General features: G+C 53.1%; 1 protein-coding gene across 3 annotated transcripts in view; it reads right to left on the reverse strand.

Annotated features, from left to right (window-relative positions):
* Positions 1–1,842: 1,842 nt before the first annotated feature.
* ERF (ETS2 repressor factor) overlaps positions 1,843–14,214 on the reverse strand; it is a 42,476-nt gene continuing 30,104 nt past the window's right edge. For all 3 annotated transcript variants that reach the window (XM_053397922.1, XM_053397921.1, XM_053397920.1), the window contains 3 exons: positions 6,989–7,223; positions 4,879–4,994; positions 1,843–3,750 (listed from right to left, as the gene is read on the reverse strand). In XM_053397922.1, coding sequence (XP_053253897.1) covers positions 2,516–3,750; positions 4,879–4,994; positions 6,989–7,223 — 1,586 coding nt within the window. In that variant the 3' untranslated portion in view covers positions 1,843–2,515. The remainder of the gene's footprint in view (positions 3,751–4,878; positions 4,995–6,988; positions 7,224–14,214) is intronic.

The raw sequence follows: 14,214 nt of genomic DNA on the forward strand, positions 1-14,214 counted from the left end.
CGTTATAAGCGGAGTCATATATGCATCTGTAAGGGATGTGGGTGGCGCTCTTGGTTAAACAACAGAGCCTAGGACTTGTCGATCAGAAGGTTGGCGGTTCGAATCCCTCCCGTTGCTCGGTCCCTGCTCCTGCCAACCTAGCAGTTCGAAAGCGCGTCAAAGTGCAAGCAGATAAATAGGTACCGCTCCGGCGGGAAGGTAACCGGCGTTTCCGTGCGCTGCTCTGATTCGCCAGAAGCAGCTTAATCATGCTGGCCACATGACCCGGAAGCTGTATGCCGGCTCCCTCGGCCAATAAAGCGAGATGAGCGCCGCAACCCCAGAGTCTGCCACAACTGGACCTAATGGTCAGGGGTCCCTTTACCTATATGCATCTATAGCAGCATAGTCTGGAATTTTACCTTTTCAAGAATCTCAGCTTTTATCATCTCGAATATGTCTACCAAACTCTGCTTGTAAATCCACAATCTTAGAAGCTAGAGGTGGAGAAATAAGCCTCCACTATTAAGCTTCATGTGGCAGAATTCAGATGTTCTTGGTAGAGAACTTGCAGTCAATGCAGAACCACTTTTTCGGGAAACGTTATAGCAACTCAATCAAATCAAGAGCAATGCATTAAACTTTCCAAGATGCACGAAGCTGTTTTCTTTTTCTAAGGGAGCACAAAGTTATGAAATCTCAAAACCCTTTTATTGGTTTTTTTTTGTTTTTACATTCTTAAAATGAGACACCCCCATTTCCTCGATATGTACAAGAATTTGAATAAGGCTGTATATAAAAAAAAAACCTTTAGCATGATACCTCGTTATGTCCACCCTACAAACAGCAGGTTATGATCGAAGACCTAGCCTTCCGGGCTTACAGCACCCTTCCCAAACCCGTTTTGAGCGGTGGTTTTGCTTTTTCGTCTGGATGCAGAAAAAACAACAGACAACATTTCTCTCTCCTGCTGGGACATGGAAAAAGTCTCTTTCCTGCTTGAATGTGGGGTAGCTGAAAACAAAGGCAGGTATGCCTGCCTGGGTTTGGGGCGCAATTAGGAGGTACACAAGTGTTTGTTTGGGGGGGGGGAAGATCCCTGCTTTGTTTTTTTTTGCAAGGCACTGTCATCCTGCAGTCACCCCCTGGCTCCAAATCTCCCTTTTTGACAGAAAGGGGGAGATGGGGCAGCTTCCGGCCCTCCCTTGAGGAGGGATTTATTCAGCGAGGTGGCGAAACAGTGCCTTAATTTGGGGGTGGGGGAAGAGGAAGGGTGGGGGGTTTCGTGGGACAAAGAGTATTGGAAAAGTAGGGTTGGGAGAAAAAGGAGTGCCCACTCTCTTGGAAAAAGCACTTACAACAGGCACTTAAAAACCCCTTTGAAATCCCACCCACCCAAGACCACAGTGGGACAGGCAGAGAGGGGGGCATACTGTGACCAAGCCCACTAGTTCATTTTTGGTTACATAAAGTAATGGATTATGAAGGAGTTTCTTTGGACGATTGGGTGGGTGGGTGGAAATCCCTCTTCTGTCATTATTCTGGATCCCAAAGTTTCACAAATATACCAACTTACTATTTATAGGAGAGGAGAGATGGGCTGGGGGAAGAGATTAAGAAGACGCTCTGGAGTGAGACTCAAGAACAGTCCAACACTCTCTGCCCTAGGAACCTCTAGCAAATGAGCTTGGTTTCTGTGTTTTTTTGGTGGGGCAGGGGAAGAGCATGGTTGAGGGGGGTGCATTTTATTTTTTAAAAGGTACATCACTTCTACATAATATGAGTTAGAAGGGGATATTAATTACCCCACACCCCACTTCTTGGGCGCTATTAAAATGGAGTGAGATGCATGAAAAATATGGCTAATTCTCTTCTCAATCCCCTGGAGGATTAAAAAGTGTATTGTGCTTTAAACTTGCCAATCGCAAGGGGGGGGGGGAGGAAGAGAAGGAAAATATCGGGGAGGTGGGTTCTTTTAATAAGACCACCCCTTTAAAACCCCCGGGAAGGCAAAACCAAAATTATGAGCTTTCGTTCTTTTAAAAAATAAAAAACCCTACTCATTCCTGCGGGTTTTTCTTTTTTAACAAAAGGCCTTGGACTATATAACCTTAAAGGATTTTAAGGGAAAGGGGGTTGAACAGGAATAAAGAGAACCCTTAAAAGTCGTCCCAGCATATTAATTTTTTAGAAATCCCCCCTCCCCGCAAAGAGTTTATATATATATATATATTTATATATGTATATAGACACGTAAAAACTGTTCAATATTTTTTTTCACCCCGCCCCCTAATTCTTTTTTTTTCCTCCTTTTTTCTTCCTTTTCGTCTGGCTTCCAGATAAGAAATAATAATAAAATTTACAGAGTTTCCGGAATAAACAGGGGGCAGAGGGGTGGAGAGAAGGGAAACTGACAAAAGGTAAAAAGATAATCTCTGAGTTAAGGCAGCAAAACCAGCCCCCCTTCTTCCCCCTCCTGCCCATTTTGTCCGTCTGTCCTGGGAAGGGAGCCGTGGGAGGGCTGCGCATCCCAGCTCTAGGAATCCCGGTTCTCCAGGGTCAGCTCGGCCGTGGCCCGCTGCAGCTCAGTGCTGATCCGCCGGCCGCCCACCCCATCCCCGTGGCTGCTGGCGTCGTCTTCCCCCTTCACCTTCTTGTCATCCGTTTCTTCGGCCCCCGCGCCCGCTTCCAGCCTCTGGTCCTCGCTCCAGCGGCGCTTGAAGCGCAGCTTGAGAGGGATGCATTTGCCGCTCTCCCCGGCGCGGGAGGCGGGGGGCATGGCCGCCATTGCGGCTGCCGGGGTCTCCTCCTCCTCTTCCAGCTTTTCCAGAGGCACGAGAGGAGCCTTGAAGACGTCCTCGTCGTCTTCGCTGATGTCGGTCACCTCGACGGTCAGGTCCTCCTCCGACTCGCCCTCAGAGATGGGCTCCACCTTGATCTGGGGCAGCAGAGGCGGCTCCGCCCCAGATGTAGAGGCAGAGGAGGAGGAAGAAGAAGAGGAGGAAGATGGCATGCCGCTGCTGGACTCTCCCGGGGGCAGGCCGGGGGGCTGCTGCTTGTCGCGGTTGCGGCGCCCCAACGGCGGCGGCTGCAGCTTGAACTTGAAAGGGGAAGGTGGTTCTTCGGCCTGTGGTGGCGGTGGCGGTGGCAGGGGCGGTTTCTCAAGGCGCTGGGGCTGTGGGATGACGATGTTTGGGTAATGGAGGAAGGCCCTGGGGCTGAGGTGGTAGTTGTACACACTTTGAGTGTGGGCCTGGAGATAGCGCTTCATGTCCTCTGGGTTGAAGGAGAAGTGGGAGCCGCCAGGGTACATGGGGCTGAGGGTGGGTGAAGGGGTGTAGTTCATGTGCGTGGGCGTGAGGGGAAGAGCCGGGGACAGCTGAGGGGGCAGGAGGCCCGCCGGCCCGGCCATGGGAGACACAGGAAAAGGGCTGAGGGGCTCGGGGACCCGTGGGCGCGGGTAGACCCGGAAGAGGCCGTCATGGGTCAAGCGGGCGTGGCCAGGCACTGGGGGGCCCCGGAAGCTTCCGGGCTCCCCGCCGCCCCGACGCTGCTCCTCAGCCAGTGACTCCTCCACCTCCGAGTTGGCAGAGGTGCCGTCGCTGCAGTCGCTGACCGAGCCCCGCGCCAGGCGGCGCGCCACAGCCGAGAAGACGCCCGGCGAGCGCAGGTCTTCGGCGGGAGACAGCACGTCGGACGGTGTCGAGGGGGGGAAGCGGAAGTGGGAGCCGCCGGACGGCACGGGAGGGGCGCTCTGGGGCACAGCCCCGCCTGCGGAAACGAAGAGAAGTTAGGGAGATCCAACATACGGGAGGAGGGAGGAAGTAGACAAAATTGACCCAGTCCTATCCCCACTTTCCTTCTGTCTTCTATCACATCCCACCAAAATTCTTATTATTATTATTAAATTAAATTTGCATACCACCCTTCTTCCATAGATCTCAGGGCAGTTGACAACATAAAATTCTAGCATGTACATATCCAGTATCGGCTAGCTGTTCCGTTTCCAGGCCTAATTCAAGGTGCCCACCATTCGTGTATAAAGCCTTGATTGACTTATAGAATTGTAGAGTTGGAAAGGACCTGCAGATCTGCTACTCCAACCCCCTGCAATTCAGCTGCCCCATACAGGGATCGAACCTGCAACCTTGGAGTCATCAGCACCCCGCTCTAACCAGCTGAGTTATCTTAGTACAGTACCTGAAAGACGACCGACCTCCCTCCCTCCCTACATGCCCTCCTGGGCTTTTAGATCAGCCAATCTTCCACCTCCCTCAGAAGTTTGGGTGATAGTGGTGGCCCAGGAGAGGGTCTTCTTGGTGGCAGCCCCCAAAAGTTGAGCAATTCATTCTGGCTTCTTCACTGCACATCCACTGATGTTTTGGGCTTCAATTTCTATCAGCTGTAGCACAGCCCCCAAAAGCTTTTGGGTAGGAACATCAGGGACTGAACCTCATGTACAGAACGCATGCATTCCTATAACAGGTGACTTTGCCCCTGGCCTGGCCCTGTGCACAGGGAAGAGCAGGCACTTGGATTCCAGATTTAGATTCTACATTATGCCTTTCTATGTGTAGCCACCACCATATAGGGGAGGGGTGCTTTGTTCGTACACCAAGGCAGCACCCCCAATCTGCAAAAAACAACAACCCATCACTTTCACCACTTCTGCAAGTTGACATGCGCATTCCTCTAATGAAATCCTTTGCTCGAGCCAGGTGAAAGGAACCTTTGGGCCCTCCAGATGGTGCCAAACTACAACTCCCGACATTATCCTTGGCCCATGGACTCCCGATGGCTGGGGCTGATGGGAGCTGTAGCTCAACAACATCTGGAAGGCCAAAGGCTCCCCACACCTGGTTTAAACTTTTGGTTTCTTTGCCCCCCCCCCCAACTCACCTGCCATGCCCATGTCAATGAACGGATAGTTGACCAGCACCAACTTGTTGAAGTTGAACTTGTAGGTGAAACGTTTGCCCTTGGTCTTGTGTAGGATCCGCTTGTTGTAGTAGTACCTGAAGGAGGAGAAGGGGAAGGTCAGTGATTCACAAGCCCCGTTGAACACCCACTACAGAAACTCTTCAGAGACTGAATACTTGGTGGGCAGTTCTGTGGTTCCTCCACACTCAGAGCAGATTTGAGTTTTTTGCGGCCTGGGCACCTATTAAGCACAACCTGTTAACAACAGACAAGTTTCTAGACCTCATGGTGGAACAAGAAATTTATCACTTGCTTGGATGCCTGGGTTACCCATCTCCTCCAGGTGATGGCTAGAGAACATTCATAAAGCTTCATTTTCACCATCCCACAGGAGGTGGAAAGAGATTTAAGGCCCTTACATGCTGCCAGCTCAAGAGTGAAACCTCTGTTCTATTTGTCTCTTTGGAGTTGTCAGCTCCCACAAGCATGCATATTATTTCCTGCTGTGAGGTTATGTTCTCCGTTGCATAGGTGGGTACCGGAGGTGGGGAGACAGTGATTTATCAACCTCCCCCACCACATACATGTGCATGCGCGCAAACACACACACACACACACACACACACACACAGAGCTAAGCTGCTACAATGCTCAAGAATGCTTTATCAGTCAATCTCTCTTCACAGGGAACTCTGGGAACTGTAGTACTGGGAGGGGAACAGAGGGTATCCTGGCCACTCTCAGCATCCTTAACAAACTACACCTCCCAGAATTCTTTGCAGGAAGTGGTATCATAGTTTAAAATATATGGCGTGAATGTCCCTTTCTGGCTACTAACTCTGTACAGACTCCAAAATGGCCATCATTCCGGCTTGCAGCTCTGGTCCGATGAAACGCAAAGAGCTGCCTTGTACCATGTTGGACTTTGGCCATGTTGCCCAGCGCAACCTGCTCTGAACGGCAGCCGTTCTCCAGCAGAGGTCTTTCCTCATCACCTGCTTCCGAATCAGACTGAATCTGGCACCCTCTGCTCTGCAGCCATCCCTCTGCAAAGTGATGGAACCTCCCGGCAGGATCACTGTTATCAGGCATGGGGAGCCTTTGGCCCGCCAGATATTGCTGAACTACAATTCCCATCAGCCTAGCAAGCACAGTCAACGGCCAGGGGGTGACGAGCACTGGAGCTCAGCAAAATCTGGAGGGCCAAAGGTTCCCCACAGAAGCATTACAAAGCCAGAGGTCTTCCATTTAGATACACAGAACCAGTGCAAACCTGAGCCTGTGGATTTGGGGTGATGGGACGACTCGTCTCTCAGGGAGGAGCAAGAGAGGCCTACCTCACAGGACCGTTGTGAGGCACCGTTCCAAAAGCAAAACTATGGCCAGGCACAATGGGCTGGTGCGGTTTCACATGCGTGCCACACATTTTGAGCCGAGCTTCTTTTGCACAGGTGAGCGGAACAAAGCAGAGAACTGGAAGCTTGCGTGATTAGCACTAGGGTCATGCGTTTGTGCCCCAAGATGAATGAGAGATTCCTGCACTGCAGGGAGTTGGACTAAATGACCCTCAAGATCCCTTTCCAACCCTATAATTTTATGGTTTATTTAAAATTATGTATTATGCACCAACAAAAGCATAAAATAAACTCAGAATGAAGTAGGCAACATTTGACGGCTTCCACAACTCATTCTGCTCTGAAGATTCAGAAAATAGTGTATCTGTGTGTGTGGTCAGACAGGGGAAAGGATTAAGCAGAGAAGTGTGTTCACAAACGCAGTGGGAGGCAGACACAATGAGCTCTGGAGTCTTCCCCTCTGTTCACTCATCCCTGTTTCTGGATTTCACCAGGTGCTGCCAAGCTGTTTCTGGAGCCGTTAAGGACTAGCACCATGCAATGTTTAGAAAATAAAAAAGGCTGCAGTCTCAGGATACAGGTTTCCACTCCATATATTGGTTCCCAGCGTTTACACAGGCGTGGAAAACACAGCCAGGTTCGAACAGCCCAGGAGGGCAGGGACAAGGGAAGCAGACTCTTGGGGTTTCTCTTCCCAGCACCCTTTTCTGCCAGCTCCCGCCCCCCAGACTCACCTCAGGGCCCGGCTCAGCTTGTCGTAGTTCATCTGGGGCTTGCACTTCCGCACCCCCCACAGCCTGGCCACCTCGTCCGGGTCCTTGATGACAAACTCGCCGTAGTCCCCCTGCCAGGCGATGACATCATGATATTCCTCTTTGCGCAGAAGCTCCAGGATGAAATGCCACAGCTGGATTTGGCGCGAGCCGGGGCTCGACTCTGGCTTGTAGGCCCAGTCTGGGAAGGCGAACCCTGGCAAGGAGAAAAGTAGAGTTAGCCAGCTCGGGATGGAGGAGGTAGCAGCCAGGTTGCGTGGGGGGGGGGAGAGAGAGAGAGAGAAGAGAGAAGCAAATAATTTTCCTGTTAAAAAAAGAAGGAGGAGGGGGAGCCTTGGAACAAAGGTACTGCCATTTCCCATACTCTGACCCGCTTCCCGCATCCCATCGGTAAGTGCTGGCAGTAGGGCACAGTGGTTACAGCCAAGGGAGGGCTGGAAGTTCAGGACTCTGCCGGCCCATCTCCCCGCAGGATGAAACTACGAGGCGCATGGATTTCTCTCCCCTCCCTGCCACCCCCCCCCCAGCGCACACACAGGGAGGGGAAAAACAGGAAACCGGCGGCTGCTGCTGCCGCCGCCGCCTCTCCTCTTGTGCAGCCAGGAGGCTGGGAGGCCGGCCAAGCCGCCTTGCGACTTCCAGGCTGGGTCCCAACCAGATCCTCCTCCAAGCGTGGGTGGGAGGGAGGAACAGCCCAGGCTTGCCTCTTGATGTTAAGCCTCCCTCTACCTGGGAGGGAAGGGGGGGGGCGAAGAAGCCAGAGCTGGCGGCCTCCATCAGCAAACTTACAGAGTCCTGCCCCGGGGACCCATACCTGTACAACAATCTCCACCCCGAGAGCAAAACACACACTGAGCAAAAGGGGGGGAGGAGACCTAAGGGGTGCAGCTCAGCAACTCTGTGAAGAATCAGCCCCATTATGGCACACAGAGAGAGGGAAGCATCAACATGTTTAAAAGGGGGGGGGGAGAAAGGGGGAAGGAAGGCTCTTTGTGCCATGTTCTCACTGGGCAAGGGGGGGATGGTTAGTGGCTGAGGTCAGCAGCTCCCAGACAAGGGGCCCTTTTTTCCAGCCACGAGGCAGCAGCCTAGCCCAGCCCCAGAGCATTCCTGGGGAGGGGGGTGGCTGTGGGGCTGCTGCTACAAGGGGGGGGGGGCGCGCCTGGAAAACACAAGAGGACGTCAGAAGTACACCCAAGGCCTAAGACTACCCCGTGCGTAGTAGGCCTGCGTTGGCAGCACCAAGGGTCAAAACTTTTTTGAGGAGGGTGGGATGCAGGCAAACACCCCACAGACTTGTTTCTGACACATCCTGGGATTGGGGGGGGGGATAACACGCCTGTTCCCACCCACCTCACCAAATTTTAGCTGCTCTCTCATAAACAGGAAGTCGGAAGGGAAAACAATAGGGCTGTTTCCATGCTGGCCCTGCAGGAACTAGGCCCGAGGAACAGAAGGGGTGCACCCATCACCCACAAGTTAAAGCAATTTTTTTGGGGGGGGAGCTCTCCCTAAAGGATCCTGGGGGCCCTTCCAGTTTGGACACGCTCCGACCTCTGCGCACCTCACAAACTCAGTGCCTCACAAACCCGCCGTAAAACGTATTTACATCCCACCTTTCCTTTCGTCAACAAGACTCACAGGGTTGTAGGTAAGCCCTCCCAACAGCCCTGTGAGGTAGCTCAGCCCAGCGGACAGACTGGGTGGGGGGATTTGAATCCACGTTTCCCAGGTCCTGGGTCCAGCAGCCTCAGCTCCAAGGGCAATGCCACTCTCTTGTGTATGGGTCAGTAGGGCATGGCTGGCACACCAAATCCATACAGAGAAAGCAGTTGAACTCCCTCACGCAGCAACGAGTATATGGGTGGTTGTAGGGAGACCAACAACCCACAACCTTCTTCGCTTTTCTCTCTGCCCCCCCCCTCACCAAACCCATCATGATCTCCTTGGCTTGAAATTGCTGAGCCTATGCCCAATGCCTTGGGGGAGGGGGGTGTCTGAGCTTTGCCGGGGGGGGGGAAGGAGGGGGGCACTGTGGTTTCCCATTTCCCAAACCCCAGGCGCTCTGAGCCCATCAATAATTCAGGGCCCTGTAATGGAGGCTGGGGACGCGGGCGGGCGCCGGCTCAAGGGCATCTCGGCGCACAGACCAAGCCATTAGGGTGGTGATGTCATCCAGAGAGGAGAGGGGGGGTGGGAGGGCTAGAGGTGGGTCCCATAGACGCATGCCTTGGGGGGGGGCGCTCCAAAGCTATTCCGTGTTGTGTGTGTGTCCCAACAGCCCCAGCACCCATGAATTCTCCAACAGGCAAAAGGGCAGGGCTAAAGTGCGGTCCAGGCAGGGATGGGGAAGCAGAGTTGGGCAGCGCCCCCCCCGAACCACAATTTCAGCTGAGCATCTTCCTCGCTGCCTTGCTCCCTGGCACCACAAGGGCCTTTTACAAACAGAAACCACCCCGCTCCCCCCCCCCCACAAAGTACCAGTCTCCAAGCAACAGGCAACAGCAAGGGAGACAAGAGGCTAAAAATAAACGGGGAGGAAGGGAGAAAAGGCACAGCGTGAACTGGGCAGCACCCCAAGGAGAGGCAGCCACAGGCACCCCACAACTACGCACTGGCGGCATGGGGAGGCACAACAACCCCCCGCCCCGATGCCCAGCGCAAAAGCAGCTTCAGATACAGCAGGTGCCCATGCAAGACTCTTGGTTCCAAAAGCAGCGGGGTCCCTTCTCCCCAATATCAGCCACATTTGGGGGGGGGGAGAGGAGAAAGTTTGGAGCAAGTTGCTCCCTCTTCTTCACAAAAGGAGTGCATTGTGAAGCATCAAGCTCAGTAGCACCTGTTTGGGGCTGGTGGAAGGGGGAGGGGAGAAGCCATTTCCAGGTACATCTTAGGTTCCCCTATATGCCCCGCTTGACTCCTGGTTTCGCGCCCCATCCAGGCCCCCCAATTGTTTTCCACCAGCAGTGGAGTGGGTGGACGACATCCCATCTCCCAGTTCCTGTGAGTTTGAAGAGGGTGGAAGGGGGGGCGAGAGAAAAAGAGGGGGCCGGGGAAGAAACAAGCCAGCCCTGCTCCCCTCGCCTCCCCCGGCTGCAGCATGTGAGTCAGCCCCAACTCTCTCTCTCTTACACACACACAGTCCTGTTCTCACTAATTAGGAAGGCGGTGGAGGAAAAGGGGGGGGGGGAGGCCGTGACATCAGCCGCCTGCAAAGAACTAAACACAGTGTGCTGAATGGGCTACTGTTCTCCGGCTGGTGCTACCAGATACACTCCCCCCGCCACCCCCACCAGCGGAGTCCTCCCAGGGTGTAACAGAGCCGGAGGAGCAACCCCCTCCCCTCCGTCGTGGAGTTTAAGGCGGGTGGGGGCCCTTCACATGATTATGACAATCAGGGCATTTCTCCCAGCAATGCAAAACTTCCCCCGAAATGTCTTTGCATAGGATTGCTTTTCCAGACATGGACACCACACATTAAAAGAAGCAGAAACCTCATGTACCAGGATGGCCTGGGTGTCAGCAGGAGGCCTTATCTGTGGGAGAGGGCTATACCTCCACCCTTTTAAAAAAAGAAATAGAAAAATGGCAGCGTTCATGTTGTCAAGACAAAAACTGTGTATGTGTATAGTGGTACCCAATTGCAGGCTCATGCACCTGATGCTGAGAGATGCAGGCTGGCCCTCAGTGATGCTAGCGAACATTTGCACGGCCCCTAAACTGAAAAGTCTGGGATAGGGAACATGTGGCCTTCCAAATGGACTGTAAACCTCCATCCAATGTAAGCTGGGAACCCAGACGCCCCTGCACGGCCCCACTGATGTGCTAAATGATGCACAAAGAATGGTGCGTCTGCCAATGATATTGCATGCTGGAACCAACTCACCTGTGTACATCAGGCCTCAGGTGAGTGGCGGTGGCTGGGGGGAGAGGAAATTTGGCTTCCTGGTCCACGCCACTCTTCTCTTCTCTGCAGGGCAATCCTGCAGTTGGGTTTGACATCCAAGCTGGTGCAATCATTTTGGATCAGGGCGGTTGGAGGGAAGGGGGTATGGAGTCCCGTCAGCTAGAGACAAGGCCTCTTGCAAAACTTTGCTCTCCTCTTAACGCAGTGTGGGGTGCCTGCTATGGGGGCAAGCCAACTGGAAGATCCTATGGCAGGAGAAGGGGAGGAAGAGGAAGAGCCTGGCAGAGCTGACAGCCGGTTAAAAGGGCAAGCTCTTCCAACACCCCCCCTCCCTTCCAGTTGCCTATCCTGCAGACCCTGTCCTGCTGTTTAGATTCTCACCAACTAACACCCTCCCAGGAACGCACCAGGCACATTCCTGTTCCTATGGCTGGGCGAAAAGGGGGAGAGAGAGAAGAGGGGAGAAAGGAGGATGGTGCTTGTTGCATTGCCCCATTGCTCAAAGACACAATCCTCTTATCATTTTACACCCACCCAGAAGCTCCCTCTCAATGATCAGGCTGCAGAGATTTAATCTTCCAGGGAAAGGGTTTAGGTTGCTATCTCCTCTACTAAAATAAAGAAGTAGTTATGCAGACACACAGGCACACACTTCCTTCTTTATTCACAAAAGTCCCATTTGCACCCAAACCGAGGAACCCAGGATCACACCCACCCTATTATCCTTGCCTTCCAAGTCCTACCACAACACGCCACAGCCAAGAGGGTTTTCTCCCCCCCCCCGCCATTATTCCAAAGTGGAAGAGGCACAAGACCGTTTCAACAAGTCCTCTGCTGCCACCCACCCTGCGCCCATGGCTGTTGCCACCATGTCTCCACCAACTCAGCCACCTCCTTTGCCAACCCACGGGGAGGTTGGCGGCAAAAACCACCGTCTGTTGGCTGGCAGTGCCCCCAGCTCTGGCACGAACCAGAGGCAGGCCTGTGCCAAGGGACTGGCTGGCTGGGTGGGGGAAGACGACAAGACACCAGCCGTCCCTACCACAGAGCTCGTGGCAGGTCTGTTGCCACCCACCCAAGCCATACTAAGCAGGGAGAGAGAGAGAGTTTGTCATCACCGCGGAACCCTTTCCAGCCACCTCTCCCAGTCTTTTATGGGTCCCAGATGCCCCACTAGCAAGAGATCTCTCTCATCAAACGAAGCCCACCCCGTTTTCCCATCTCTGCAGGGCTCCAAGGCAGGGAGTGAGGGCTACCAGCCATGCCACACAAACCCATCCGTGGCAGGAGGGCAGCCCGGAGCCACAGCTCTGTCCCAGAGAGGGCAGGCAGGGGGAGAAGACCTTTGACCCATGCACATGCCCCAGATGGGGGAACTGAAGGCAATTAGGGGTATTTTCCCTGACAGCGAGAGAGCAGCAAGGCGCACGAAAAACGTACACACAATGCACACAGTGTTCGCAACCCCAGGCTTGGCTTAAGGCTCCTCTGGCCAAGCCAAGCCCTCCACGCCCTCCTTCCTATTTTCCACTGCTTCCTAAGAGAGAGAGAAAGTGTGTGTATGGGGGGGGGGGCTGAAACTGCTCCTGCTTGCCAGAGTTCTAGCATGTGTGTGTGTGTGTGTGTTTTATTTCAAAGCTCAGCTGAAAGGGGACTCCATCTTAAAAACACTTTACCTCCTTTTGTCTGCTTGACTAACTCAAGGCTAGCCACACAGAGACCCTCCTCCCTCCCCTCCAAGGAACTATGGTCTGTTTTGAAGAAGGGGCTCTATGGTTATTTGCTCAGGGATTTCCTGGAAGACAGCAAAGAAGAAGAAAAAGTGGGAGGGGGGAGGGAGAAGAGAAGAAAACTGGAAATTAAGTTGATATCTCTTTAAATCACACCCCCCCCTTTTACACACTCCAAACCACACCACCCCTGTGACTAATCCCCGGAGCCAGAAGCTAAAAGGGCTGGAATTCAATCCCGGCTTCAGAAGGGGGGGGGGGAACCCTTAATATTACATCACTCCCCAATACTAACAGCTTTCTTAAAGCCACATGCACAAGTCTACCATTCTCTGGCTTTCAGCAAGGCAAGCGGGGTGAGGGGGGAGGAGGGAGGGGGCCCACGCTCAGCTAGTAGAAGCCACATCAGAGGCCGTCTGCATGAAGCATGCCAGCGAGGGGTGGCAATAAAGACGAAGCCAGACACCTCTTTCCTCCCCCCCCCTCCCGCGCCAAAAACAAAGTTGATGGGTTTTTTAAAAAAAGCGTTTTTCAGACGGTGGAAAAACTAAGCGCCTTGCAATTGGGATCTGAATGCTTTCAGATCTGGGATCTGCGTTCGCTCTGTGTGTGAGAAAGATTCCAACATGGGGGTTAACGCTGCAAGATTTTATTTTCCTAGCGGCTTGGGCGAGGCCCAGGAATTATTATTAGGGGTTTTTTTTTCTTTTTTTAAACAGACGCCCAAAGAAAAGAACTTTCCCAGAGTTTAGGGGGAAGGGGGGGGGAGAGAAGAGTTTTCAGTGGCCTCGATTACTGCAAAAGAGGAGGTGTGAGAGAAAGACAAGTCCGAACAGAAGCACTTCAAAAAAAAAAAAGACACACAAGATTCCAGGAGACAGACAATCGGGCTCGGAAGGGAGGGGGGAGGGTGGCGCCAGGGGGGGATGGGGTGGAAGCTCTGAACAAAACCAGAGAGTGAGAGAGAGGAAGGAGAGGGGGGGGGTGAGAGAGAACAGAGGAAAGAATCTGACCCCTCCCCAGAGCCTATGCCAAATAAAAATAAAAATAAAATTTAAAGGAACTGCTGTCTGTCCACGCACACACAATGCAAAAAGATTTTTTAAAGCCCCTTTCAAACAAATTGTTTCTCCACCTCCTAATGCAACCTCAGCTTTATTTCGTATCCGCCTCCCCCCCCCCCCCCCGCGCAAACTCCTTTCAAGGAGCAAAGTCCACCAACCACTTGCCCTCAAACGGAAACCGCTGCAAGGCCATTTTTAAGACGGCAACCCCCCCGCCCGCAAGAGCCCAGCTTAGTAAAAGTGATCCGACAACACTCCCACACACATCAAAGTGTACCCCGCTTAAAGGTGGGCAAGCAATTCCTCCCCCCGCAATGGCCAATCCAGTGAATTCAACTCAGGCCGGATTTTGAATCTTGGGGGTTTTTTTGTTTTTATTTCAAGAAGCGGGGAGAGGAGGGCATTCTTCTACAGAGACACCCCCCTTCCTTTTAAAGAGGTTAAAGTCCAGAATTTGAGGCTGGAGATTAACCTCCCCCCCCCCAA

This window comes from Podarcis raffonei, chromosome 8, assembly GCF_027172205.1.
Source record: "Podarcis raffonei isolate rPodRaf1 chromosome 8, rPodRaf1.pri, whole genome shotgun sequence".
Lineage (NCBI taxonomy): Eukaryota > Metazoa > Chordata > Lepidosauria > Squamata > Lacertidae > Podarcis > Podarcis raffonei.